The sequence below is a fragment of the Paroedura picta genome, chromosome 18 (assembly GCF_049243985.1).
Source record: "Paroedura picta isolate Pp20150507F chromosome 18, Ppicta_v3.0, whole genome shotgun sequence".
Classification (NCBI taxonomy): domain Eukaryota; kingdom Metazoa; phylum Chordata; class Lepidosauria; order Squamata; family Gekkonidae; genus Paroedura; species Paroedura picta.
The window spans coordinates 2,410,996-2,438,889 of NC_135386.1; the positions used below are offsets into that span (position 1 = coordinate 2,410,996).

At 52.4% G+C, this 27,894-nt stretch overlaps 2 protein-coding genes across 5 annotated transcripts; one reads left to right on the forward strand and one right to left on the reverse strand.

The window, feature by feature from the left end:
• Window positions 1-442: 442 nt before the first annotated feature.
• On the reverse strand, window positions 443-13,805 carry ACSBG1 (acyl-CoA synthetase bubblegum family member 1). Of its 2 annotated transcripts, XM_077318354.1 has the most exons (14): window positions 13,351-13,805; window positions 11,843-11,904; window positions 8,953-9,170; window positions 8,387-8,475; window positions 8,168-8,288; window positions 7,394-7,474; window positions 6,809-6,958; window positions 5,031-5,207; window positions 4,586-4,767; window positions 4,013-4,243; window positions 3,411-3,628; window positions 1,719-1,858; window positions 952-1,198; window positions 443-598 (listed from the first exon to the last, which is right to left on the reverse strand). In XM_077318354.1, the coding sequence occupies exons 1-14, from the start codon at window positions 13,371-13,373 to the stop codon at window positions 522-524; spliced, it is 2,016 nt and encodes a 671-aa protein (XP_077174469.1). In that variant the 5' UTR covers window positions 13,374-13,805; the 3' UTR covers window positions 443-521. The 2 variants fall into 2 exon arrangements, with proteins under 2 accessions (XP_077174469.1, XP_077174470.1); XM_077318355.1 differs by lacking the exons at window positions 11,843-11,904; window positions 13,351-13,805 and adding an exon at window positions 10,754-10,849.
• DNAJA4 (DnaJ heat shock protein family (Hsp40) member A4) lies at window positions 6,814-27,877 on the forward strand. Of its 3 annotated transcripts, XM_077318364.1 has the most exons (9): window positions 6,814-6,973; window positions 14,943-15,086; window positions 20,796-20,933; window positions 22,468-22,648; window positions 24,014-24,118; window positions 24,716-24,943; window positions 25,348-25,578; window positions 26,500-26,600; window positions 27,387-27,877. In XM_077318364.1, the coding sequence occupies exons 2-9, from the start codon at window positions 14,967-14,969 to the stop codon at window positions 27,600-27,602; spliced, it is 1,320 nt and encodes a 439-aa protein (XP_077174479.1). In that variant the 5' UTR covers window positions 6,814-6,973; window positions 14,943-14,966; the 3' UTR covers window positions 27,603-27,877. The 3 variants fall into 3 exon arrangements, with proteins under 3 accessions (XP_077174479.1, XP_077174480.1, XP_077174481.1); XM_077318365.1 differs by lacking the exons at window positions 6,814-6,973; window positions 14,943-15,086 and adding an exon at window positions 17,412-17,567; XM_077318366.1 differs by lacking the exons at window positions 6,814-6,973; window positions 14,943-15,086; window positions 22,468-22,648 and having other exon boundaries at window positions 20,797-20,933.
• Window positions 27,878-27,894: the final 17 nt, after the last annotated feature.

Consider the following 27,894-nt stretch of genomic DNA (forward strand, 5'->3'; position numbering starts at 1 on the left):
TCCGTGTGTTCTCTGCATTTCTCTTGGCCTGTGAAGCAGCACCATCCTAATGACTCGACCTCATTCCGAAAAAACTAACTCCTTTTCTGATTAGATCTGTTCCCCCCTCCCCAGACGTGAGCAGCATTTGCAGAAGGAAACGGTTTGGGCCCACGTTTGATTCCGTACGGACGGTGCTGCTTCAAAAAAAGAAAAAAAAGAAGCCGTGTTGAACTAAAATGTCAAAATAGGAAGGCGTGCTCTATCACCGTGGAGTAAATGGCCCAGCTAAGTAACAACGGGAGGGTCCAAATTGCTCTTTGGCAGAACAGAGATTTGAACCAGTGTCCCCGTGGTGCTAGTCTGAATTCGAAATACTAGACTACCCTGCCCAAAGCAGATTAAGGTGAAAGCAAAATTCCAGAACTATAGAGAGCTGGCAGGATACGCCCGTCTCAAGCGATGCAGAGGTGTCTGGAAGGGAGCTCGTGTCGCCAGATCGGTTTAATGTGGCAGAGACGTAACGGGAGACAGGTCTGGCTTCAGTCGTGATAAAAGGCTTCTATTTCGTCTCGGTATTTCTCCAGCACCGCCTGCCGCCTTAATTTCATCGTAGGCCCTAAAGGGGAGATGTCATATGAGGCTGGTTGCTGTGGGAGGGGTTTTGCTCAGAGGTTTTGGGGAACGAATTCCTATCCCATTGTTGTAGTAATCTTCTGCAAAAGCCTGTTTTAGTAACATTGTTTTTAAGTGGTTGCCATTCTGAGGCTGGCTCCGCCTCCCGTGGTAGCCATTTTGGGGCTGGCTCCACCTCCAGTAGCAGCCATTTTATGGTCGCCATTTTGTCATTGTCCCCCTCTCGCACCCTCACAATTCCAAAGGTGCCCTCAGGCCTACAAAGGTTGGGGATCCCTGGTTTGCACCCTCAGCTGAAGAAACCCCAGGCTGTTACTCTGCCCTCCGGAAGCTTACCGAATTCTCCACCGGCGATGGAAAAATCCTTTTCCAGGACTGCCCATTTCTGGATGCGCTGGACGTTGGCAACGGCCCGTTCGTTCACGCGGTCGATGCCTTCCTGGATGGCCCGGTACACGGCCGCATCTCGCTCCTTCACGATCTCAGACGCCTTCGTGGCCCTGCTGCCGACTTTCTCGCAGAAACTGCGAGCTTCTTGGGTCAGGCAGTCCGTGGGCTCTGACGTATCCAGATCCACAACGCACTGGAACAAACAGGGTTGTGTGTGTGTCCTGCATAGTGCAGGGGGTTGGACTAGATGACTCAGGAGGTCCCTTCCAACTCTCAGAATCCTAGAACCATAGAGTTGGAAGGGGCCATACAGGCCATCTAGTCCAACCCCTTGCTCAATGCAGGATCAGCCCTAAGCATCCTAAAGCAGCCCTAAGCATCCTAAAAACTCTGTTATTCTATGATTCTGAGAGCTTTCATAGTGTGACAAGCTTAAAATGGGGGGGGGGGTGTTTTTGCATGTGTGTCATGATTGTACAAGGGTTTGACCTGGGCAAAGGACCCTGGTCTGTGTATGAGTTTAACTACAGCCCGGGACGGAATGGTGGTCCTTGCCTGGTCATTGCAGCTTATGTGAATTTTTATTTATTAATTAAATTGTTTCCTGTTCCGTTTCTATGCCACCCTCCCCTTTGGGTTCCCAGCGAGGGGGAAGACCTCTCCCTGAGACCCTGGAAGGAGAGAGACGGCCGGATCCTGCATCGGAAGCCCACCTTTACAGTCAGCAAGATGGACAAGAACTTCCTGCCGTCTCCGATCAGCATGGCGTTGCTAAGAAGGGGCAGCTCTTTCTTCACGGCGTCCTCAATGGGCAAGGGAGGTACGTTTTCCCCTCCGGCCGTGACGAGGATCTCTGCGGGGGAAGCACAGCACATCATCGGTCACGCTTCCTTTGAACCCTGCCCCTAGTCTGGAAACTTGGCCCTGGGGGTGTGAGTTTTGGGATTAGAAAGCCAGCTGCACACTTTTATCCACCAGGAGGGGGCGGACCAGGACAACCTGCAACGCGATTGCTTTCTACTGGAGTTCAGCAAGGGGCATGTTCGTCCTCTCCAGCTGCCAACTCCAGTTTGGGAAATCCCTGGAGATTTAGGACAGAGCAGAAGCACTTCAGTGGGGTACAGTTCCATAGAGTCTGAAGCAGCCGGTTTCTCCCGGGGAGTGATCTCTGTAGTGCAGAGATGAATTGCAATTCCATGAAAGCTCCAGGCTGCACCTGGTCCCCGATGGGTTTTGGCTACTGTGTGACACGCAAGTCCCCCAGCAGGGCCAGAAGCCCTCCCACTGTTGGCCCCCGAGCACCAAAAAGACAGAGCCCCCAATGGACCTCTGCTCCAGATCTCTCTCTGACTTCGACTCCCTCTTGAAGCTGTCTGTGCTCAGAGCCGCCGCCCCTTCCTGCAGCAGGGATTTCTCCCTGTTAGAGATTCTTGAACTTAGGCAGATTGGGAGTGGGTGGGCAGGAAGGGCTGTGTCCCTGCATAGCTGGTCGCCACTTTGGGGTCAGGAGGCGAATTTCCTCCAGGCCAGACCAAGCTTGAACCCCCAGGGGGTTGAGCCTTGTCAACACCGCTCAGTTGGAAAGGCCCAGCACCGGATTTGATCTTGCGTCCCTGGAAGACAATGCAAGATCGCAGCGGCCGACTGAGGCGTGCCAAATTGGGAAGGGTCAGCCGCTCCAGGGCATCAACGTTCGAAAAATGGAACAAACAGGCAGGGACAGGTGAAGCCGTTCGATTCAAAGGTCGTTCTAGCCCTGGGTGGAATCCAGGAAGGCCCTGGGAGGTCACCCTGGGTCCTTTCGGCAGCAAACAAACTATGCCTTGTCCCCACCGGAATAGCATGATTATTCCAAAAGGTGGACAATATATGGGGCTTAACAAAGAAAAGGGGGTGGGGGAGAAACAATTGGTGCTCGCGTCGTGGTTAAGAGCAGCAGCTTCTAATCTGGCAAGTTGGGTTTGATTCCCCGTTGCTCCACATGGAGCCAGCTGGGTGACCTTGGGCCAGTCCCAGTCCTGTTAGAGCTGTTCTCCCAGAGCAATCCTCTCAGAGCTCTCTCAGCTCCACCTCCCTCACAGGGTGTCTATTGTGGGGAGAGGAAGGGCAGTCCCGTTAAGACTCCTTTGGGTAGTGAAAAGTGGGGAATAAAAAACAACTCTTCTTCTTCTCTGTGAAACCCCCAAAGAATTTTGTGTCATGCTCCTTCAGGGGTCTATCCCTTGGGATTCTCAGTGAAATGTTACTTTTTTCTCTTCAGGCCTGAAACCGATGGAGCTCATCTCTCTTGTCTGGAGAACCATTGTAATCAACAGGGCTCCCCAGCCCCCACGTGGAGGTTGGCAGCTCTGCTCACAACAGCCCTGCGATGTAGGCGAGCAACTGGCCCTGTCACGGCACGATACCTTTGATCCTCCCGGTGACGTAGAGGAAGCCGTCCTTGTCCAGCTTGCCGAGGTCTCCGGAATGCAGCCAGCCACCTTCGCCGATGGCCTCCTTGGTCTTCTCCTCCATGTTCAGGTACCCCATGAAAACCGTCCGCCCCCAAAAGCAGATCTCCCCGGTGCCGTCGGCGTCCTCGTTCACCAGCTTCACTTTGCACCCGGGGACAGCTTTGCCGCAACTGGGGGTTGGGGGGGAGTTTGAAAAGATAATCAGGGGCCAAAGAAAAATCTCCCCCTGCCAGGTTTATAAGGATTCCAGTCTCCAGGTTGAACCTGGAGATCCCCTAGAATCATCCCTTATCTCCAGGTGACAGAAATCGGTTCCCCTGGAGAAAAGGAATGCTTTGGAGCAGGGGTAGTCAACCTGTGGTCCTCCAGATATCCATGAACTACCATTCCCATGAGCCCCTGCCAGCGTTCGCTGGCAGGGGCTCATGGGAATGGTAGTCCATGAACATCTGGAGGACCACAGGTTGACTACCCCTGCTTTGGAGGGTGAACTCTGTGGCACACTCAAGGAATTTTTAAAAAATGTGCAATGTGCAAATGACTCTACGTTTTACCTGTGACGCCGGTAGACGTACGGGCCGGACATGCAGTGGGGGCCGGTGGTCTCGCTCATCCCGTAGGCTTCGTACAGGGGGATGTTCAAGCCCAGGAAGAAGCGCATCACTTCGGCGGGGAGGGGAGCGGCTCCGGAGAAGTGCTTCTGGCACTGAGAGAAGCCCAGGGCGTGGCGGATCTTGGCCAGCACCAAACGGTCGGCTAGTCTCATTCGGAAGGGCTTTAAGTCGCTGGGGGAGGGCAGGGTGCAAAAAGGAATTCAGAAGCCATGTGAACCGCCGGATCCTATACTGATGAATCAGCAGAAAAGCTGCTCTGGGAGAACAGCTCTAACAGGACTGGGACTGGCCCAAGGTCACCCAGCTGGCTGCATGTGGTGGAGTGGGGATTTGACCAATCAAATCTCAGCTTTCAACCGAAGGCTCTAGTCCTCATGGTTACGGAGCCCTTTCGAGGCTTTGAAGGACGTTGAAGCTCAGGAAGGTTGGGGACCCCAGAAATAGCGCCCCAGCCTCGTGGGATCCCCGCGGGGGAGGAAGACCCCAAAAGCCACAACTATTTTCTCCCTGTACCTATTTGAGCCGCTCAGGTTCCTTTCCAAGGTGACCGACATGGCCCAGGCGAGCATTTTCTTCTTCAGGAATCCCGACTGCAGAGAGACGTCCTTGATCTTCTCCATGATCTTCTCCCACACGCGGGGGACGCCCATGTGGGACGTGGGCAGGGCTTCTCTCAGGATGTTGACCAAGCCTCCCTGCAAAGACCAAGAGCAAGTTCCGACCCAGATCGGAGCCAACCTCTAACCGATCACGTGCCGGCGATGGTCGGAATAGGCAAAATCTGTCATGGGCATGATTCAGAATTAGACACAGAATATCCTGCGCAAGGTCTTGGGGGATATGATATTTTTTCAGTCACCTGCCAATCAAGTCCCCAGTAGCGAATCAGAAGGCTTGTTGGGCAGAAGCCCCCACCTGCCCGCTGGAGCATCACTCCCCGCCCCACACACACACAGACCTTCAAGGCATCCGGCTCTGCAAAGTAGACTTGTTCTCCCCACTTGATTCCGGTCCAGAGGTCATAGATTTGGCCCGCGATGTGGCTCAGCGGAAGGTAGCTCACAATGGTCTCCTGCTGGATTTCCGCCGGCTGCATGTCGCCCGCTCGGCTGGCGTGCGCAGAGGTCCATGTGATCTGAATGGGGAACGCACAGGAGTTGAGCACAGGAGCACACTCCCACACCTTTCCAAGAGGGCACAGTGGCTGTGGCTGGCCAAATGTCACCCATTGAGTGGAGGAACGGGGAATCGAACCCGGTTCTCCCTGTTGGAGAACACTAATCTTAACCACAACAGGTTTACGACTGGAAAGGGGCAATCCAAAACTAAGCTTGAATATCACAGTAACAGCACCAAAGGTCATGTGGTGAGCAGATGAGACAGACATATAATATTATTAATCATAATCATTTAATCAGCCAGGGTGGTCAGCCTAAAAGCCGGGAGGCCTGGATTTGAATCCCCGGTATGCCATGAGATCTGCCAGTTTCTCTCTCTGCCTACCCTGACCTACCTTACAAGACAGTTTTATTCAAGGGATAACTCGTTGGGGGCTTGCACACAAAAATCTATATCTTAAATAAAACTGGGTCGGTCTTCGAAGGTGACCCTGGACTTGAACTTTATTCAAGTCCAGGCCAACCCGAATGCTGGCCTGAGTCTACCCCGCAAGGTGGTTGTGGAGATGAAAGGGCAGCGTGCTGGGGGTTCCGTAGAGGAAGGGTCGGGTTCTTAAAACCCATGGGTAGGTGCCGCTTGAGGTGCAAGAGGCTACCGAAACCAGAGGTCAGATGAGGACACGACCCCGTGGAGGAGGGCACCGGGCAGAGTGGATTTACTGTCCCAAGAGCCCTAAATGTGTTTCCCGACGTCATCCGTGGCTGCGTCAGAGAACAGACGTCCGGTGCCACTCAGAACTCAGCTGCAGATGCAGAGGGACGTGCATGAGTAAAGCAGACCCCGGGACGGAGACAGGACGGGATACTTTCCAGGGTGAGGCCTCATTAAAAATAGCCTGCCCAAACACAAGCAGCCGAGAATAGCTTGGCCAGGCAGGGTCGGAATTCTACCAGGCCTCTTTGGGAGAGGGGCGCAGAGGCCTTCCCTTGATGCTGCCTTTGGGGCAAAGTGGATTCTGACTTTCTGCCCAACGTCTGCACTGAGATGGGGGGGCAAGTGGGTGGGCAGTGTGCCCGCTAGGGTTGCCAGCAAGTCCGACAAACATCACATCTGGTTTGGCCCCTCTTGCAGTGGGCCCAGGATCCACAGCCCTAAATAATGTGGACAAGAACTTGTGGAGGAGACGCCTATCAGTGGCTACTAGCCACGGTGGCTGAAGGGAACCTCCATGTTCAGAGGCAGTCAACCTCTGGATCCCAGAGCCGGGAGGCAACATCAGGGGAAGGCCTCGGCCTCTCTACCCTGAGGTTGGCCCTCCAGAGGAACCATCTGGCCGCCATGTGAGACAGGAGGCTGGACCAGAGGGACCCTCACTGGTCTGACCCCGCAGGGCTTGTCTGGTGTTCTTACGTTCTCTTCTCATGCCTCCCTCTCAGGTGATATATAGCATCCACTGGCCCCGTATGATAATTTCCCCAGACACCCATTCATTTCAGAAATCTTCCTGCTTCTTACGGCATCCTTATCTTGGAGCTGATTCATGTTTGGATCTCATTGACTTAGAAGCCACGCCTAAAATGCTCCAGGCCGCCATGTTCCGGAGACAGGAATACATACGTTGTCGTGACTCAGCATCGCTCCTTTGGGCTTCCCGGTCGTCCCCGAGGTGTAGATCAGCACGCAGCACTGATTCGGCTTCTGGGTCCTGAGGACGGCGTCGAGGTCTTCGTCCAGAATTTCGTGGCCCAGCGCCATGAATTCGTCCATCTTGCAAAGGAAAAGGCAAGTGTCATAAATAAGATTTGTATCTGTGTGTGGAAGGGAGGGGGTGTGAGTTCTTCCTCAAGTCTCCAAAAGAGACCGGTACCCCTGGGGAAAAAGGGCTGCTTGGGAGGGGGGACTCTGTGGCCTTGTACCGTGCTGGCTGGGATACCAACCTCCAGGTGGGGCCTGGGGACCCCCTGGAATTCCAGCTCCTCTCCAGAGTACAGAGATCAGTTCCCCTGGAGAAAAGGGCTGCTTGGGAGGGAGAACTCTGTGGCCTTGAACAATCCATACCCAAATCTCTAGGGGTTTCCCAGCCCCCCTTCCAGTGGCCGAGGAGGGCTGGTTTTATCTTTTAACAGACCGCATTTCTTGGGCGCGAGGGGGGCAGATCAAATTGAAAAGATCCATTAACCCGGTGCTTTCTCTCGTACCTACCGCATACAAATTGGGGGTTTTCTCCGCCACGGGATCCCTGTACATCACGACAGCTTTCAAGTGCGGCAGACGGGGCCAGATCTGTGAAGCCAGGGACATACTGTTTTGTTGCATATTGAGATGTCTTTCTTGGCTCAGCTGGTCTGGCCCCACAGCATCTTAAGAGACCCTCAAGCTTTCCAGGGTATTTGTGCAGATCTCTGAAGATAGTCCCTAAGATGCTACAGGATTTGAATCTAGCTCTTCTCTTACAAGCCAACCCGGCGACCCTCTGGAGAACTGAGCATCGACTCCCAAGAGATCTGCCCTCACTGGTGGACCTCCTGATATCTCCTGGGTTTTGGCCACTGTGTGCCCCAGAGTGCTGGTCTCGATGGGCCACTGGCCTGACCCAACATGGCCTCTCTGAGGGTCTTATCAAGACAGGTTGCCATGTCAGTCTGTGCGCAGCAATAGAGAAGAGGAAGAACGACTCAGGGAAGCTCCTCCCCTTGGCACAAGTTTTGTTAGTCTTTACGGTGCCTCTGGAGTCTTCCTCTCGCCCGTGTTCTTGTAGGCCTCCCCTCCAAGTCCTAGCCATGGCCAGCCCTTCTTGGCTTCTGAGATCTTGCCTGGCCCATCCCGCTCAGGGCTGAGACTCGTTCACTTCTCGTCTCCTCCCCCAAAGAACTGTGGGAGATGTTTTCTGAAGAAACGGCTCAGGGCTTCCCAGCTAGGACCTCTGCACAAAGCAGACCTTTGGTCTTTCTGACAGCCACAGAGGAGGTCTCCTACCTGCATTATTTTATCCAGCTGTTTTTGGCTGTCGACCACGATGACGTTTGCTCTGCAGTCGTGGGCGATATAGCGGCAGGCCTCTGGAGAATTGGTTGTGTAGATCCCTGTCACGATTCCACTGGGCGGGAGAGGAGAAAGGTTTTTCCCTGTTACTCCCAAAGGCTCACGCCAAAGCCAGCTGGGAAGAAGACATGGCGTGACCCCTCCGCGCCTTACCCAGCAAAAACGGCTCCCACCGCCAAGATGAACCACTCCTCAGAGTTGAACCCAAGTATCGCCACGCCGTGGAACTGTTCAAGGCCGAGCTGCAGAGAAAGAGGAGCTGAGCTCAGCAATGCAGCCTCTGCTTTGAATACAGGAGGTCCCAGGTTCAGTCCCTGGCATCTCCCCTCAAAAGGAACGTCTCCTTAGAAACGCCGAAATGAGGGAGATTTAAGAACAGTCCTGCATGCTCAGGATCACAATTTTTTGAATGGCTATTTGTCTCCCTGCAAGTAGAAGACTAGCACTACAGGGCATGCCTTTGCATCTGGCTTCCTGAGATGCTAGTTTTCTTCTTGCAGTACACAAAAAAGCCCCTAGGGCAAAACAGTCCCATCCATTTCATACTGGGCTGCCTCTTTTTGGAAGTTAATCTGTTCTCATACTAAATGTCCCTCCACGAATATGCCACAAGTCTTGCTTCTATTTTTGTCAGTCACATTTATTTTATTCCTTTTATTTTTGTCAGTCAAATTTATTTTATTCCTTTTACTTTTCCACTTCGGTTCCTGCCCCGTCACCTTGAGGAAGCTCTTGGCAGCTTTCCGAGAAAGGTTGTAATACTCCAGAAAGGTGAGCTTCTCCCATTTCCCGTTCTTTCGGCTGGCCATCGCGTTGAGAGACCCGTATTTCTCAAGGGATTCCAGGAACATGTCATGAACCGTCATGGGAGTCTGCGAGCAGGTTGGGTCGATCCGCAGCTCGACCAACCCGTCGGCAGATGTGGTCCAGAGAGAGGCTGAAAAACAGGAGACTGTTTTTACGGGTTGCTTTGAGATTGCACACCTGGTCTGACGCTCAGACCGCTTGCTTGAAGTGAATGGCGAAAGTCTGCCAGCCCCCAGCATCTCCAGTTAAAAAGATCAGACGGTATTTGTTGAGAAAGACTTCCGCCTTAGACCCTACCTGTATCAGCATAGACAGTCTAGGGACGCCAGCCTCCAGGAGGGACCTGGAGATCTCCTCGAATGATAGCTCTTCCCCAGACTACAGTTAGTTATTGACTCCAGAACAACAGTTAGCCAGTTAGACTGTTAGGGTTTTCTCTCTCCCCCTCTCTCTCTCCTTCTCTTTACAAAGTTGTTTGTCTTCTGAACGAAACTATTCTTTCAGCAGCTGGTGCTTTGCTTCTCCTTTGCATATTTAATCTCTGACAGCAGAAAGGGGGGGGCAGCAGACCTATTACATAATGGCCCCAGAGGGGTTAGGCACCCACTTAATTACTTAATTAACAAGTCCAGAAAGATGGCTATTGTACAAGTCACCCGCTTCTGCTTATCCAAAGTACGAACGTTTGCACACTGTGGTACGTTGTTCAGGGGTTTAATACTACCGATCGGTTAAGAAGGATTAATTTCCCAGTCAAACAGTATGCTAAGAGGGAGTATTCAATGCCCCCCCTTCCAAATGCTGGGGTGAAATTATGAACTTTAATAACCATGGGCTGTTCTTGCCTAGACCCATCCACTGGCGGATGTGGTGACTTACACCATTTCTGTTTTCTCCGTGTGCAATCCTTGCATGAAAGAAAGCTAGCCTCTCAGGGACATGTTACCCTGAGAGGCTAGCTTCTGTCATTTCTGCCCTGGGCTGTGGGGTGAAGCCTGCAGATGTTGCACTGCCCAGACGTTTGGAAATGTATAGAATCAATAATATAATAATAATCATGTTTATTATAATAACCTGCCCTTCCTATGAGGCTTAGGGTGGGTAACATCAATGGTAAAATACAATCTTAAATAACATCTAGCAGAGGAGGGGGAGAATAGGGTGTCCAGGCGGGGACTGAAGATCTCACAGATCTGCAGCTCTTCTCCAGAATTCAGAGGTCAGCCCCCCTGGAGAAAACGGCTGCTTAGGAAGATGAGCCCTGTGGTTCCTCCCTGCCCTATTCCCAAGGCTCCACCCCCAACCACTCTAGGAACTCCCTCCCCGTAATTTATCCCCTGATGGGGGTCTCTCCCTTCCTGCAGCATCTGCCCTCCCCAAATTTCCAGGAATTTCCTGACCAAAAGATAGCAACCCTATGGAAGCGGAACCCCGATATCTCCTGGGATCAAAACAGATGTACCTACAGCCGAGATGAGTTCCCCGGGAGAAACACGGCTGTTTGGGAGGGTCAGTTGCGTGGCATTATCGTCCCTGCCCTCCCCAAACCCTTTTCACCTCCACTCTCTTCCCAAACTTCTAGCAATTTCCCAATCTGGAATTTGCAACCCCCCCAGGCTGGCTTTCCAAGTCGTTTCTCCCGGACAAGCGCCCACCCCCATTTTCACTCATGGCCCTCCAGTGCAGATTTCTCACAAGGAGAATGTCCCAAACCCGTAAGAGGAGGGGGAAATCGACTTCCAATCTGCCCATCGGGGAGGGAGAGGGCGCGGGAGCCCGGAGAGGAACGCGCTGTGCCCGTAGCCGAAAGAAGAGTGGCAAAGTTCACCCCGGAGGCAAATCCCCCAAAGAAAGGGAGCCAGTGTTTTCGGCTGTGCCGTTCAGCCATTCAAGGAGAAAAAGGAAACGGGAGGGAGGGGGAAAGGAACAAAGAACAAAAAAGCTGAAGGACTTTGCCCAAGTGACTCGGGCGGCCGTCGCCTTAGCCCAGGCAAGAGCTAGTGTGGTGCGGTTTCAGTTGCCAACCTCCAGGGGGTGACTGGAGATCTCCCGGAATTACTTCTGTCCTCCAGCTGACAGAGATCCGTTCCTGAGAACAACCTGCTTTGGAGGGTGCACTCTAGGGCAAGGGTAGTCAAACTGCAGCCCTCCAGATGTCCATGGACTACAATTCCCATGAGCCCCTGTCAGCGTTTGCAGGCAGGGGCTCATGGGAATTGTAGTCCATGGACATCTGGAGGGCCGCAGTTTGACTACCCCTGCTCTAGGGCATCCCTTCCCCAAGGTCCACACCCCTCCAAAAAGATCTCCAGATGTTCGCAAACCGGAGAAGGGATTTGAACCTGGGTCTGCCAGATCCTAGCCAGATCATCTAACTGTGCTGGTCCTCATTGAGGCCTTCAGAACTCTGTTTAGGGCATGTGCCCAGAACTGGGGAAACTTGCCCTCCTCTGTGCTGCAAGATCTGTGGAATACATCAGGTCCATGATCGGTACCCCAGAATAATCGGACGGGAGGGGGCAGACAGCTGTTTCTGACTCCCAACAAAGCTGCTTTTGTGAGATCTCTGAATGCGTTTTCCTGCCGCTCAACATCTGTCTGCCAGCTTTCGGCGGAGCGGGCAGTGAAAAGCAGGGTACAAGACCCAGCTCTCCTCCTCCTCCTCCTCCTGCAGACGAAAGCTTGTCACAAGAACGAAACCTGGTTGGGCTTCAAGATCCCCCCCCCCCCCCAGACTCAAGCTTTGTCCGGCTGCTTCAGACCACCGCGGCGGCCCACCCAAATCTTCCATGGTCCGCTCACCTGCAGGGTCTTCTTTGCCGGTTCCCGAATCTTTCAAAGCCTCCGGCACCTCGGACGGATCGCTGAGGAAGGGGAAGAGGGAAAAAGCATTTCCGATCGCGTCCTGGATCTCAAACGGAGTATCGGGATAAGACCGTTTGCCCGCAGGGAATCCAGATGTTTCCCCCAACGCAATGTCGATGAAGCCTACCGGGCTTCAGTGATCTTCCCCGAAGACACAAATTCAGCAGCAACCAGGAACGCTGCCTTTTCGGTGCTGGCCCCTCATCCTTGGACCTTATTGAGCAACCTGGATTTCGGTTCCTGCTTCTCTGCAGCCATTTCCTTCTCTCCCTAGCATGTCCACAGCCCTCTCGCCTCCCTGGTAGAGTTGCCAACCTCCAGGGGGGGCCTGGATCGCTGGAATCGGAACCCATCTCTGGCAAAAATGGCTTCTTTGAGGGAGTGGAGCATTCTACCCCCCCTCCTCCGAAGTCCCTCTTCTAGCCTGACCCAAAATAGGCTATTCTGCCATCGTGTCCCTCTGGCAGGAAGGCACCTGGGCGCCGGGAGACAGATGAAGAAAGAAAACACCGTGGGGTATGTGACTCCTTAGCCGGGGGTTCCCGCCTACTGACTCGGCTACCGCCAAGGGGAGAGGGTGTTGTGTTTTGAGGCGTGGGAATGACCGTGGGAAACGTTCCCCTCCCACACTGCTATTGCCTGGGTCTAACCTGCCCCCACGCTACCATGGCTGTTTTCTCACACTGAAGAAAACGCCAGGGCTCCCTTTCCACAGATCTGTGCTGTAGGGTTACCGACCTCCAGGTGGGGCCTGGAGAACGCTTGGAATCAGCCCTGTCCTCGAGGCAGGGCTGCTTTAGAGGGGGAAGTCTATGGCTTTACACCCTGCCCTCCCCAAGCTCTAAGAGAACTGCGACTAGCTCAAGGTCACCCGGCTGGCTGCATGTAGAGGAGCGGGGAATTGAACCCAGTTCTCCAGAGGCAAGTCCGCAGAGGCAGTTTGCGCGTCCCACAATGTCAAAGTTTTCCACGTTAAGTGTCCATAGAATATCTTTCCACTCTCCTTGGACCCCGAGTGCCCTGTTTCCAGCTGCCTCCCGCACCGTCCTTGCAAATAGCTGGGCTTGCCTTGCGAGCCAAGGAAACGTCGGGTGAAATTTAATGGGAAGAAGAAGGAGAGCCAGGAAAGAACACTGCATCCCTTACTGAAGGCCGGAGGTCCTGCCCTCAAATTAATCTAAGCCTACGAGATAATGGTGTCAAACGTTTTGGCCCTCCTCTTTCGACAGAGAACGCATTGCTAGCGGAATTACTTTAAAACGTTAAGTGTTAAGGCCCGCTTTCCACGTTAAATATTAAAGTCCGCTTCCCCCCTTGAAAATCCCATCCATTCCCATTTTTAGCAATAAAATATACAGAGGCAGAATGAGACACGCATCCTTACAACCTCTGGGAAAGAAAGAGGGTCTCTTAGGAAGAACTGATTTCTCAGAAGCTGCTTTTACCTGGTTTCGTGGTTTTCCGTCATGTCTCAACCCCCGCTTGAGATGATGTCTTGGCGTGGGGAGGGGGGTGTCTCTCTTTTGGGAGGGCAGGTTGACCAACTGACCCAGGCCGCTTACAAAAATGCTGCAGATCTGTGCTCCGGCCGCACACAAAAGCCGCTTGGGTGACTTAGGAATCCCACAGTGGCTGGAGAGCTCGTCTTTGGCGGAGACGTAATGGAAGAGGAGGAGATTCCAAAGTTGGCCCCCAAACAAAAAAAAAAAGCCCTACTTTTCACAGTTCCTGTCTCGCGCGGTGGCTGCATGGGGGTAAGCGGCTTGGGGAAGAAGTAAAAAGACCCACACCCTGGCAAGAAGTTTGCTTTGATTGAATTATCCCTGAGAAGAATGTTAATGAGATAGTGGCTCTTTAAGATGCAAATTCTCTCTCTCTTGCTCTCGCGCTCTCTCTCTCTCTCTCTCCCTCTCCCCCCTCTCTGGGTAGAAGAGCCCCCCCCCGAGTTTTTTTCCCAACTTTGGGACAAAGTTTTCTTTTAGGGAATGGAGAAATCAAATTATATGCCTGCCTGGGACCTCATGCCTTGTCCTTTAGCTGGAAATGCCAAGGATTGAACCTGGGAGCTTCACGTCCCCTCCTGCCTGGTCCTTTTATCTGGAGATGCCAGGGATTGAACCTGGGACCTTCTGCCTGCCAAGCAGAGGCTCTGCCCCTGAGCCAGGGTCCCAGACCAAGGCCTTCCCCATTCCCTCCTGCCTGGTCCTTTAACTGGAGATGCCGGGGATCGAACCAGGGACCTTCTGCAGGCCAAGCACAGGCTCTGAACATGCTTCCCTTGTTGGTCTTCAAGGTGCTGCTGGACTCTAGCTTTGTTCTATTGTCGCTAAGCAACTGTAGAGGGGACAGGTAGAAAGATTCCGATCGGTCCTTTTGACAGTTGGCTGGCAGAAATGTTGGGCTCATCCCATCATCCCAGTGACTGCCAGGAACTGCCTTTCTTCGCTCCGTTGTTCTTTCTTCTGCCACCGTTCGAGGGTTGAGTTAGATTTTGGGCAAATCTTGGGCCTGGCATCTTGCCGTAACGACTGGTTTGGGGTGTGACAGTTCTCACCTTTCTGAAACTCCAGGTAAATAGTCGCTTTGCCCATTGTCAACTCCAGAATTGATCGCATGGAGTTGTTCATTTTCAGTTAGGAAAATCCCCGCTCCTCATTTGGATTTGCGATCTCCTACAGCTACACAACACTTTTGTAGGACTGCGGTTTTATGTTTGTGCTTTTAAAGCACTGGGTAAACTTTCCGTTTGTGTACATCCTTACTCAGTTGCGTTGTCATTACACAACGCCTTTTCTTCTGTTGTGGACCTGCAACACACCGTGTACCCCGTTTTGCGAAGGAAAAAAAAACATGCTCTTCAAAAGGTATCTTTGGACCCTTAAAATGCTGACATTGAAAAGGGAGCCCTGGTTTCAGCTAGCAAACTGAGTGGAGGTTGAAGGGTTAAAGCCCCCCCCCCTTCTTCCCTGCCTGGCCCCGAGGCAAGCTGAGGCTTTGACAATGTATGAAATTTCCTTTCTTCCTCCTCTCTTCTCAGTAAACCCAAACGAAGGAACCCGCCATGGAGTCTTCCTCAGAGGAACCCAAGGACGACAAACCGTCCTCAGAAGACCCAAAATCTGGCGGTCTCTCTGCAGAAGAAGAGAAAACCGGAGAAGAGCCTGCAGCGGACGGCAACCAGGTAACACAGTAGCCTTTTATTCCGTTTATGTTTCTTTCTTTACCAGGAAAAGGGCTTTGTGCTCCCCAGTGCTACTGTGTCATGTGCTCTAAGCTCCAAATTGTTCTAATTCAGAACAGTTAAAACCCCGATTCCAATTCGTTTGGTTGGTAAATTCTAAGTGGGAGCTGAGTGTGGGTGACCAAACTTGTGTTAATCAGGTTCTAGAGAGCTGGAATGCCAGCTGTCTCCAGACCCCCGAGAAAATGGATGCTTTGGGCCAGTGGCAGCCAAACTCCTGATGTCTGTGGACTCCAATTCCCATGAGCCCCATGCCAGCACTGGCAGGACTCATGGGAAATGTCTTCCATAGACATCTGGAGAGGCAAAGTTTAGCCGCCCCTTTGGAGGGTGGAGCGTACGGCTTTCTACCCCAGACCTGAGCCGTCCCTACCCCCACCTTCCCCAGGCTCCGCCCTTGAAATCTCCAGGGATTTCCCAATCTGGAGTTCTCATCCTTCCAGCACAGCAGATGCGGAGCTGAAAGCACGTGGCTATTTATTATTTTATTTAACATCAGAGTCATGTGACAGGAAGAAGGGCTGGGTTGCTAGCCCTGCTTGGCAAATGCTGAGAGAGGGATGGGGGAGGGATGCAATGTCACTTCCAGGTGGAACTCTAGGGATTTCCCATTTCTATGGCCTTGACCATAAACGTTGGGGAAATCCTGACAGTCAAATGGGGTCATTTGCCTAAATTGAAGACACAACAGAGAGAGGTTCTGTCCAAGCCGAGTGAAACGTCATTGCAATAAAGGTGACGCCAGCCAAAAGAGCCCGAGACATCATGTTGTTAACTTTTGTACTACACAGGAAACAACTTTTCAAGCTTGCGCAAACTACCTTCTCATTTATATGACTGTTGTGCATCAACTTAATGCAGAATGCATCTGCTAAGCATGCATTTCCTTATACCATATTAGGCCCGTCCACGAGCTCGCCCTAACCTCCTTTCCCATGTCACGTGGACATGCGCACTGTTCTCTGAGTTTATATAACTCTTCTTTACTGATAAGCGCAACACGTAGCCAAGCATACCTCTCTGTCCATTTATGGGCCCTCTACAAGTTCTCTGTGTTCCCCTATTTTTCTCTGTTCTTGGCAAGCAAACGATGCTCTGGCCTTCGGCGCATCCGGTGCATCACAGAAAAAATGCCTTCAGTCTTCAACATGTCAACTTGTACATTCCACTGTGCACATGTGCTGAATTTAGCTCGCTTAATCTGCACATGGCTATCTAAAATGGCTCTCAAATGGCTCTATGCTGGCTTATCAGTCCCTAGAGTGGTATGGACCATAGACACTGGAGACAGGAAATCCCTAGAGTGGTATGGAAGGTGTGACCATAGACGCTGGACATAGGAAATCTCTAGAGTGGTATGGAAGGTGTGACCATAGACACTGGACATAGGAAATCTCTAGAGTGGTATGGAAGGTGTGACCATAGACACTGGACATAGGAAATCTCTAGAGTGGTATGGAAGGTGTGACCATAGACACTGGACATAGGAAATCCCTAGAGTGGTATGGAAGGTGTGACCATAGACGCTGGACATAGGAAATCTCTAGAGTGGTATGGAAGGTGTGACCATAGACGCGGGACATAGGAAATCCCTAGAGTGGTATGGAAGGTGTGACCATAGACACTGGACATAGGAAATCTCTAGAGTGGTATGGAAGGTGTGACATTCACTGAAGAAAAGCCCCAAAGGAAACAAACACCCAATCAAGTTGGGAACCCGAAGGCTGAATGAGAAAGCAAAACAATTAAAATAAAATGCAACTATTTATTATCCGGGGTTCATAATTAGGATTCAGAAGTGCCTGCGTGGCCTTAAAAAGACCTGTTGGGGTAGTTTATCTGCGCAGTGTGACTGGGACCACTGAAGAAAACATGGGGACCAAATCCATGGTTCTCCCCTGTAAAACCAATGACAGCCACGGTGGCTTTGCAAGACATAAAATAAATAATTTTGCAAGCCGCTTTGGCGGGCTGGCCTCCAGCAGCGGCTGAGTCGGGCCCGGGGAAGTGGGCGGGGAAACGAGCGCCCTGCCCCGCCCTCTTGCCCCTGATTGGAGGCGCCCGTTGCCCGGCGACGACGCGCACGCGGACTCTACCCCGCCCCTTCCTTGCAGGTGGCCTTTCTGACCGTCTCAGTTGGGAAAGCGAGGCGGCAGGGCGGGGCTTCTCTCACCCCCCCACCCGGTGCTGATTGGTCGCCCTCGCGACCGGCTCCCTCTGATTGGCCGCGCGGGCTACGCGGAAGCCCTGAGCCCTGCCAGAAGTTTCCAGCGCCTTCGGTGACGTCATCGCGCCGGCCTTCGAGAAGCTTCGCCGGCCGCCTATAAAAGCGACGCGAGGCCGCCGGCCGCGCGCTAGTAACGGCCGGCCTCTGAGGGAGGAGTCCTACCGCGCAGGGTCGCTGTTTCCCTCGGGGGAGCCGTAAGCAGCCTCTTCCTCATGCCTCGGGGGCGGGGCGGGGCGGGAGGGAGGAGGATCAATTATCCCCGGCGCTGATTGGCGGGGGTCTCCCGGGGGCGGCGGGAGGATTGGCAGCTGGGAAACCCACATCAACAGACTGATCTCCCGGGCGCGGCGGGAGGGCGCTTCGATCACCGGCGGCCAAAGGACGGGTCTCCCGGGCGCGGCGGGAGGTTCTTTGTAATCGGTGCTTATTGCTGTAGATGCGAATTGGCGGGTCTCCCGGGCGCGGCGGGAGGGTAGCATTAATTAGCATTGTGTCTGTGTATATATAATGTAGGCTCCTGTATAGTTTGTGTGTGTGTGTATATATATATATATAATATATAGTAGCGTACAATAATAAAATAAAAATAAGTAACCAGGAAGGTAAGTTTAACTGGCGTTGCTTACTGTGGTTGCTGATTTAAAGGGCTCTTGTAAGTTCCAGGAGGGCAACATTATTTGGCATTGAGGCCGATTGATCGCTCTCTGGGAGGACTTTATTAATGTGCATTAATTATTTCTGATGTTCTTTGACACCGCACCCTGCCGGGGGATGGGGGGAGAGAGAATCGTGTTAATCTGACTTAATAGATATTGTTGTGAATTGATACGTCTCCCAGGAGGCAGGAGAGTAATATCGGCTAATATTAACTAGTCTGGCTGCTGATTGACACATCCCCGTCAGTATTAATTTGTGTTTGACAGCAGCAGACTGGCAGGCGCCTGATCTCTGTCGCCTGGAGTTGAGCTATGATTCTGGGAGATCTCCAGGCCCCACCTGGAGGCTGGTATCCTTGCTTGTAGCCAGGGTTTTAGCTCTTAGTACTCCTGACCGCGTCAGTGCCAGAAATAGTCTGTGCCAGCGGCATCATCAGTGCTATTAATAATTAGCAGTGTTCTCCGATGTCCCAAGGACTTGTGTTCCCATTGTTTGCAGCGTTAATACTGTCTGAAGTCTTGACGTCGTTTGCGCACCCTTGTTACGCGTGATATAAGTTACTCTCGAGGGAAATTTGTCTCACCGTCCGTCTCCTTAACGCAAATGCAACTGACACTTGAACAAATCCTGTTCACAGTTGGAACGCTATTAACGCCATCCCTGCAATTCGCTGTGCTGTAACAAATATTAATTGTGGGGTGTAGGGCAGGCGGGTCGTACAGATTGCGGGTTCAGGTATGCAGCCGTGTTGTTGTGAAGCAGCAGAACAACGTTAAGAGTCCAGTGGGACCTTTAAGACCAGGGGTAGTCAAACTGCGGCCCTCCAGATGTCCATGGACTACAATTCCCATTCGCTGGCAGGGGCTCCTGGGAATTGCAGTCCATGGACATCTGGAGGGCCGCAGTTTGACTACCCCTGTTTAAGACCATCAAAGCTTAGTTCTGGATGCACACAAAAGCTTCTCCCTTGAATAAAACTTGGTTATTCTTAAAGGTGCCACTGGACTCAAACAATAGTTTGTGGGGGTGATGTTAGGACAGTGCTATCTCCATACTGCAGATCTGGTTCAAGGTATATGTTTTTGCATGCCCACACACTTCTTCCAATTCCAAAAAGCCGGGAATGAAGTGTAGAGTCACGCCCTGCCATGTTCAAGTGGGGAGCCAGGTTGGTCTGAGGCCGGTCGCCCCACTTCCAAGGAGGGGCTGCTGCAGAGATGCCACCCTGCTTGGGACGAGACAGCATCTCAGTTCATTGATGTCACCCTTAAGGGCACATCTGTCCTTGGCTCTCCAATCGTGACATGTGTTTATTTGCTTCACTGTGTTACCAAGTGGTCACCTTGTAAACTAAGCTTCCTGTTAAACAGCGTCATTGAGCCACATGCTGATTGAGTGCTCGCCTTCTACCTATGTGCATGGACTGGCAATTCCAGTTTCATGCCTCTGAGCATCCACCTGAACACTTCTCACCTTGAATAAACCTTGTTGGAATCAAACTTCCCTCCTAGGCGAAAGAGCAGAGGGGATGCCTCCCCTTAGGGCTGTGGCTCTCACCCTTCCTAATGCCATGGCCCTTTAATGCAGTTCCTCCTGTTGTAGTGACCCCCAGCCATAAAACTATTATTATTATTTAATTTTTAGACCACCCTTCTCCAAATAGGTCTCAGGGCGGTTTACAGCATAAACAGTTAAAACACAATAAAATCCCCATTAAAACCCCAATTCTGCAAGTGTTCTTTCACAGAAATTAAACTGAAACTGACCAATGATGTGAAGATCCATTGTTCATGGTTGTATATAAATTGTTGGGGTTTTTTCTGGGGTTTCTCCAGTTCAGTTCTGCCTCTTGTCCCACCATGCCCATCTCACTCTTTCATAGAATCATAGAATCATAGAGTTGGAAGGGGCCATACAGGCCATCTAGTCCAACCCCCTGCTCAACGCAGGATTAGCCCTAAGCATCCTAAAGCATCCAAGAAAAGTGTGTATCCAACCTTTGCTTGAAGACTTCCAGTGAGGGGGAGCTCACCACCTCCTTAGGCAGCCTATTCCACTGCTGAACTACTCTGACTGTAAAAAACTTTTTCCTGATATCTAGCCTATATCGTTGTACTTGAAGTTTAAACCCATTACTGCGTGTCCTCTCCTCTGCAGCCAGCAGAAACAGCATCCTGCCCTCCTCCAAGTGACAACCTTTCAAATACTTAAAGAGGGCTATCATGTCCCCTCTCAACCTCCTTTTCTCCAGGCTGAACATTCCCAAGTCCCTCAACCTATCTTCATAGGGCTTGGTCCCTTGGTCCCTTTCACGCTGCTCGAGACAGACGAACGCTCTAGCTTGATCTACCCCGCAAGGCTGTTGTGTGGATGGTGCCCCCGGCCAAGCTGCTTGCCCTGCCGCGACCCCTGGGAAAGGGTCGTCCGACCCTCAAAGCTTGAGAACCACTGCCTTAGGTGGAGGGGGATGCAATTCTTTAAATATAATAATGTATAAATTTGGGGTCTGCTTCTTTGGGCTGTCGGGATACAACTGAACAAAATCAGAGTCCAGTGGCAAAACTCTGATTTTGTTTTGTTGTGCTGCTTCAGACCAACACGGCTACCCACTTGGGGTTATAACTGATCCGCCGAACTTTACAGCTGCTGGTTTCAGTGTGTAGACGCTAATGCCCATCTGGCAAAAGTGGTCCCAGAAAGGGAAAGAATGAAAAAACAACCCAAAATAATTTCCCAAACCCTCCTGCGTTCTTCCCCTTTTGCAGGCCACCATGGTGAAGGAGACGGGTTACTACGACATCCTGGGCACGAAGCCCAACGCCAGCTCGGATGAGATCAAGCGGGCCTATCGCAAGCTGGCGCTGAAGTACCATCCCGACAAGAACCCCAGCGAGGGAGAACGGGTAATTGGGGCTGGGGCTGGCCTCTCGGGGCAGAGGTGGCCTAATGGGGAGGGGGCTCAGCCGCCAGCACTGTTGGATCTTGGCCCACCAGCAAGCCCAGTTGTGCCGATGTATCAAACAGCCAAGAAAGCTAAGCAGGGATGGAGAGCCTAGGGTGGTTTTAGAAAATAAGGCACGGGACGGAGAGGGCAGAGGAAGAACTGGTGCAGTAGTTAAAGAGCGGCAGCCTCTAATCTGGAGAACTGGGCGACCTTGGGGCAGTCACAGCTCTCTCAGAGCTCTCTCAGCCCCACCTGCCTCACAGAGTGTCTGTTGTGGGGAGGGGAAGGGAAAGCGATTGTCGGCCACTTTGAGACTTCTTCAGGAAATAAAAAGTGGGGCACAGAAACCCCCAACTCTTCTTCTTCCTCACAACAGGAGACCTCGTGAACGTTCCATGAAAATAACAAGCAGTGAGCTTAGAACAGGAAATATTTCTTCACCCAAATAGTAACAAGCACGTGGAATTCCCTGCTTTGGACTGGGAAATTCCTGGAGGTTGGGGTGCACAGCCTCAAAATTTGGGGAGGCAAGGGGACCCCAATGGGGTCCTTGTGGAACTGACCTCTGACCTCTGGGAACGATCCTTCAGCTGTGTCTTTGCAGTTTTCCCCTTTTGTTCCACTGCCTCTCCGTACGGGAGGGGCCTCCTCAGGGTCTGCCTATTCACAAAAGGTTTTGCCAAGCGTAGGTGATGATACTAGATTGCTGCAAAGGTGAAATTAGGAAGATTGGCACACAAGGTGCAGAGGGAGAGAGAGAGAGGTACAGGTGCCAGGTAAGTACAGCCAATGTACTTTTTTTAGAATTTGCAGGGGGGAGTGTTGTAGCACACATTGAGGAGGTTGAAAAATGAAGCATAGTATCAGCTCTGCCTTACTTAATCCCTCCAGTTGACGAGCCCTGGTGGCATGGGGAGAAATGGGCACAAAACTGGCCACACACTTTTGGCCACTGGGTGACACACAGGGTTGGACTCAATAGGCCAGTTGGCATCTCTTACGGTCGCTCCGCCTATCCTGTCTCACAAGCTGAGGGCACGCACTGGAAGGGAGCCGAAAAGCTGGTGGGTCGGGAATGCAGAATGTGAGGCCCTTCCGTTCTTAATTTGAGAGGGAGCTTTCTTAGCTGCCAACATACAAAAAAGTAGAATTTTTCTACAGCCCAGACGGTATTGCAGTCGGCACTGTTGCCACGGGGTGGGAATGAAACCCCTGGTCCCTGGGAAGCAGGGCCCCCCTCCCCAGTCCCTTGGAATACCACCGGGCTTGCTGGACTCTTCCCGGTAAAAGCCATCCATTTACTGTGGGACAATGTAAACACGGAGGGGTCACCTCGATTCTAACAAAGGGACGAATCCCGCTTTTGCCCGGTCAAAAGTCCCTTGTGAGTCTCTTAAAGCGGCGCAGGGAACTTGGCCCGGCAATTAGAACAACTCACAACTGTCTCCGTTTGGCGGTCCGCCTGTATTGAGCGGGTCTCTTTCTCTCCGTAGTTTAAGCTCATATCCCAGGCTTACGAAGTCCTGTCAGACCCCAAGAAAAGGGACCTCTATGACCAGGGTGGGGAGCAAGCTATTAAGGAAGGCGGCTTGAGCGGCGGAACGTTCTCCTCCCCCATGGACATCTTTGACATGTTCTTTGGTGGTGGGGGCCGAATGAATAGAGAGAGAAGAGGTATGGAGTTCGCTTTTGGCTATTTTTTGTTTTGGTTTTTTTAAGTTTAGCGTTTTGAAACCCCCTAAAGCGTGTGCAGAGTGTCTCCCTCAACTAACGGAAAGCTCCTGACTGTGAATGCAGAGCTGTCACTGTGACCAGGGCCCCTGTTTGAGGCTCTTGTTATGTTTTAGCTCATTGCTAAACGAGAGCGAAGCGAGCCATCATATGACACTGCGGTAATTATATCGCTGCACTTAAGAACAGGTAGTCACCGGTTTGATTCCCCTCTCCTCCTCCTCCACGTGCAGCCAGCAGGGTGCCCTTGGGCTTGTCAGAGCCCTGATAGTGCTGTTCTCACAGAGCAGTTCTGTCAGAGCTCTCTCAGCCTCACCTACGCCACCGGGTGTCTGTTGTGGGGAGAGGAAGGGAAGGAGATTGTCAGCCGCTTTGAGACTCCTTTGGGCAGTGAAAAACGGGGTATAAAAACCAACTCTTCTTTTGCTTTGGAGTTCAGACACCGCGTGGTGAGTGCAGCCCCGAAATGGCCCCTGCTGAAGCTGGAACCAGTCATGAAACAATACATTAAAATAAAATAAATTAGAAGGGCCTCTGCCACTTGCCTCCGATCACACAGTGAAGACCCTTGTGCTGTGGTGGGGTGTGCCGGCAATGCTGATTCAGTTTTCACCTGTAGCCTGTGCTTGATGCGCAGTTGGGATAAGAAAGATTTATATACACCTTGGCTCTTAAGACAAGGATTGTCTGACTTTAAAGAATCTGGCTTTGAAGAAGCCACTTCTGTTAAGCTCCCCTTTTGCCTACCTGCATTTTCACACATGTTGAACAATACACTTTGAGCCCCAGGGACACATGAAGCTGCCTTATAGCAGACCTTTAGTTCCCCAAGGTCAGACTGAGGCCTTCCCCATCCCCTCCTGCCAGGTCCTTTTTAGCTAGCGGTGCCAGGGATTGAACCTGGGACCTCCTGCATGCCAAGCAGGCACTCTACCCCCAACCCTCGCCCCCTCCTCCTCGTGAATGAACTTTCCAGGCACTTCCGTTTTGCATGCTAGACTCTGATTGCAAAGTAGATTGAAGGCGTATCCTTCAGCGTGTGGGAAAGAAGCTTGCCCACAAAGGAAGGATCAGTAGGATGAAGGGGAAAGAGAGACAAGATGGCCCATGTCCAGTTTGGATGAGTTTTGAATCCTAATTTTTTAAAAAATAATCTGCTGCCTGGGGAAGGGGAAGGGGGAGCAATCGTGCGTGGAAAACGAAAAGTCCCTGTTCCCTTTGGGCCAAGGTCATGTTGGACCTGCGAGGGAGGGGCCCTGGCCGGCTTGGCTGTGCTGCTGAACCCCCAAACCCCTCCCATTTGTTAAGGCAAGAACGTGGTGCACCAGTTGAGCGTCAGCCTCGAAGACCTGTACAACGGGACCACGCGGAAGCTGGCGCTTCAGAAAAACGTCATCTGCGACAAGTGCAAAGGTAGGAACCCTGCTGTGCGGGCCGGACGGGAGCAGAACCCGGCCGCTCGGCCGGCATTTCGCAGGCGTGACTTAGTCTAGCCGTGAGCCACTGCAGGGCCATGCCTGGCTGGGAAAGCCAAAACTTATGTGCCTCAAAGGAACCAGCAGCAGAGTTTGCACATGGAAACCAGATTGCTTAGAGGCAGTGCTCCAAGAGCTGGCCTGGTGAAAATGCTGAGCCTGCAACAATAGCTTAAGGCTCTTGCCGGCCACAGTGCAGGGGCCCCTGACCTTTTTGCGCCTGGGGGTGCCTGTGGTGTTCTGGCTCCATCACAAAACTGGACTCCTCTAACTCCTCAGGCTGACCCAGTTAGCTGTGGGTTTGGCATTCTTCTCAGCATTCCTACTTAACTCCATCACAGCCTTTAACATTGCCGAGCGCTGGTTGGAGTTAGTGAGTTCAACACTTAGATGCCTCTGGGCAGAGAGCCTCTCTCCAGCGTCAGTGCTGAGATCCATCCGCCCGCTTTGTCGGGCTTCCGTCTGACGGAGGAACTAAGAACTCTTTCTGCCTCTTCTCCCCAACCCCCCTCCCTCCCCCCCCCCCGGTTTCTAGGCTACGGTGGGAAGAAGGGAGCCGTGGAGAAGTGCCCGACCTGCAAGGGGCGGGGGATGCAGGTGATCGTGCAGCAGATCGGGCCGGGCATGGTGCAGCAGATCCAGACGGTCTGTCCGGACTGCAAGGGCCAAGGGGAGCGCATCAACCCCCGGGACAGGTGCGCCACCTGCAACGGCAACAAGGTGGTGCGGGAGAAGAAGATCTTGGAGATCCACATCGACAAAGGTCAGGGCCTCTTTCAAACCTTCTTCCTGCCGACGGTCCGTTGGGGGCGTTTCATACCTGGCCACTTTCTGCTGTCCGTTCTGTGCCCGTCGGCCTCTCTGAACTCTCCCCAAGGAGTGGTGTGTCGGTCAGTAAAGCTTTGCTGGAAGAACAACCCAGCCTGGGCTCCAGAGTCCCACAAGGGGCCCCTGGACTGCTGGGTACCTATTTCCAGGCCCCAGGGGTGACTCCACCAGCCTGAGACAGAGGTCTTTGTCAATAGGGCAGGCATTTATGAAACAAGCCCCAGAATACTCCAGTGTTGAATTGACCGGGCAGCCTTTGGCGTCTGTCATCTGGCAGGGGTTTGTCAAACGGGATGCAGGCACTCAGCTTGGTCTGGTTTGGCTCTGTGTCCCCCCCAGGCATGAAAGACGGCCAGAAGGTGGTGATCCACGGCGAAGGCGACCAAGAGCCCGACCTGGAGGCCGGAGACGTCATCATTGTGCTCGACCAGAAGGACCACCCCGTGTTCCAGAGGCGAGGCCAGGACCTGATTATGAAGATGAGCATCCAGCTTGCGGAGGCCTTGTGCGGCTTCAAAAAGACCATCGAGACACTGGACGAGAGAGTCCTCGTCATCACGTCCAAACCGGGTGAGATGGGTGGCTGGTTTGGGAAGCGCCGTCTTTTCCCTTAGGGTCCTTGGCTCAAAAGCAGTGAAGTTGGCCTCGATCAGCGCCAGGGCCTTTTCAGTCTTGGCCCCGGCCACAGCCCCAGGAATGCTCTGCCAAAAGGCAGCAGGGGCCCTGTGAGACTCAAAAGCAGCTCCATAGGATCTGGAAGACAAAGCAGGCATATGATTAGGGCCCAGGAAGGCCAACCATAAGTGCTGACCCTAATTCTGGGAACTGAGGAAGATCACACCTGAAACTCCCTCTCCCCCCCAAGTATCTGACTGTCCATTTGCTTGGGGACGGAGACGACTGTTTCAGATTTTTGTTTTCATTGTTATGCCTGAGCTCCATAGGAAGGGCGGGATACAAAAAGAAAGTTTATTATTAATAATAAAACTGCACAGGCGATAGGCTTCTTAAAAAGAAATAAGAATTTCTTTTTAATAAGGCATGATATTCCTCATGGGATTTTTTTAACCAAACCGAGGCATTGTTGGGTCATTTGTAGCACTTGGTTAGAAGCCTTTAAAGTCCTCCTTTTAAGAGGTGGCTTCAGGGGGGTCGTCACGTAGAAGAGCAAGGAAGGCCAGACCACAGCAAGTCTGCCGCAGAATCCAAATGAAGTGGGGCAGTTGGGAAAGTAGTTCAGGGATCTGTGTTTCGGGTTTGTCTTCCTAATAAAGAGGCTGAACAAACTAGTCTAATTCTGAGTTCTTCAGCTCGCACTGAACGACTCTAGTTGCTCAAGGACATCAAATTCTGCAGGGGTTGGACACACTTCCTTGGTACAGCAAAATGGGATACAGGAAGCTCTCATGAATGGGCTTTTGGAAAATTTGATTTGTCTTTCTTTTTTCTTTTTTTTAACGTATTTGACTTACGGTCCTTGTCTTTCAACAGGCGAGGTGATAAAACACGGAGACCTCAAATGCATCTACAATGAGGGGATGCCAACTTATAAAAATCCACTGGAAAAGGGCTCTCTAATTATACAATTCTTGGTAAGTAAAAAGGAAAGCAAAAGGTGGAAGGGAAGGCGGCAGTCTAGATTCTCCGGGAGGTTTCAGGGCAGGGCGAGGGACAGAAGCGACATCTGGTGATGCATCCGGGCAAAAACCCAAATATTCTGCCCACACGTTGATGATCTTTCAGGTGTCTGGTGCTGCTTGCTCTCCCCCCGTTCTTTCTCTCGCTGGCCAGGGTGGGTTTGTGAGGAGCCTAGATAGATGGTTTCCTAGTCACCTGTCAGCAGGAAGTCCCTGTTTCCACCACAACCATAATTCAAAAAGATGCCCTGACTGTCAAGCCTCACCCAGGTGGACATATGCCAAAAAGGACTCTGTCTGCTCCTTCCTCACCCTCCTCGTAGAACAGGAGTGCCCCTAGCCCAGTAGTTTCTGGAGGCACCCAAATGGCAAACTGCCTTGGCAGCGTATACAGAGTGTGATTTGATTCCCCGTTCCTCCTCCATGTGAGGCTTGCAGGGAGAACCTTGGATGATCATTCCCAGCTCCCTCACGTGCCAGCATGGTGTGGTGGTTAAGAGCAGCAGGCTCTGGTCCGGAGAACTGGGCTTGATTCCCCACTGTTCTCTTAGCCACAGAACGGCTCTGCACTAAAGAGCCCCGCTAGAGCTTCCTCTGCTGCACCTCCCTCACAGGGTGTCTGCGGTGATGAGAGGAAGGAAAGGGTGTTTGTAAGCTGCCTTGGGGTCTAGGCCAAGAGGCGAGCACTGGGAGGGAGGAGTTGCACAGCCTCTTGATCCTCACCCGGCTCTCCCACCGCAGGTTGCCTTCCCCGAGAAAAACTGGCTCCCCCCGGAGAGGCTGCCTCTGCTCGAAGCCCTGCTGCCTCCCCGGGAAGACGTCATGGTCACGGACGACATGGACCCCGTGGACCTCGTGGAGTTCGATCCCCGGGAGCGGCCTCACCACCGGCACGCAGAGGCCTACGAAGAGGACGAGGAGGGGCCGCGGACGGGCGTGCAGTGCCAGACCTCCTAAGCAGGGTCTGAGACGCTGCAGGGATCGAGCAGTTCGGCCACGGGGGCCTTGGAAGCTGCCCCTGGCGCACCACGAATTTCTGGGCTTCCCTCGGGCCGGGCACGCTCCCACACCTTCTTTTGTTCCCATGCTAAAAAGCTGGGCTCTGTGTGTGTCTCTGTGTGTGCAACTTAAGTTAGCGTTTATGTCTAACTTGCAGCTTTAATACGGTATTTCACTTGAAGTTGTCGTTACTCCTGGGAGTTTATTCCTTGAAATAAAACTTGAGGACCATTCCTGTGTGGTGTGGGCA

Excerpts from the sequence above, each read along its gene's own strand:
- DNAJA4 (XM_077318364.1), top strand. The coding sequence starts at position 14,967 with ATGGAGTCTTCCTCAGAGGAACCCAAGGACGACAAACCGTCCTCAGAA. Across the intron at positions 20,934-22,467 it reads ACCCCAGCGAGGGAGAACGG|TTTAAGCTCATATCCCAGGC; the intron begins GTAATTGGGGCT and ends TTCTCTCCGTAG. Across the intron at positions 24,119-24,715 it reads CATCTGCGACAAGTGCAAAG|GCTACGGTGGGAAGAAGGGA; the intron begins GTAGGAACCCTG and ends CCCGGTTTCTAG.
- ACSBG1 (XM_077318354.1), bottom strand. The coding sequence starts at position 13,373 with ATGACGGAAAACCACGAAACCAG. Across the intron at positions 6,959-7,393 it reads AAACCCCCAATTTGTATGCG|ATGGACGAATTCATGGCGCT; the intron begins GTAGGTACGAGA and ends TTCCTTTGCAAG. Across the intron at positions 5,208-6,808 it reads CGATGCTGAGTCACGACAAC|ATCACATGGACCTCTGCGCA; the intron begins GTATGTATTCCT and ends TTCCCCATTCAG.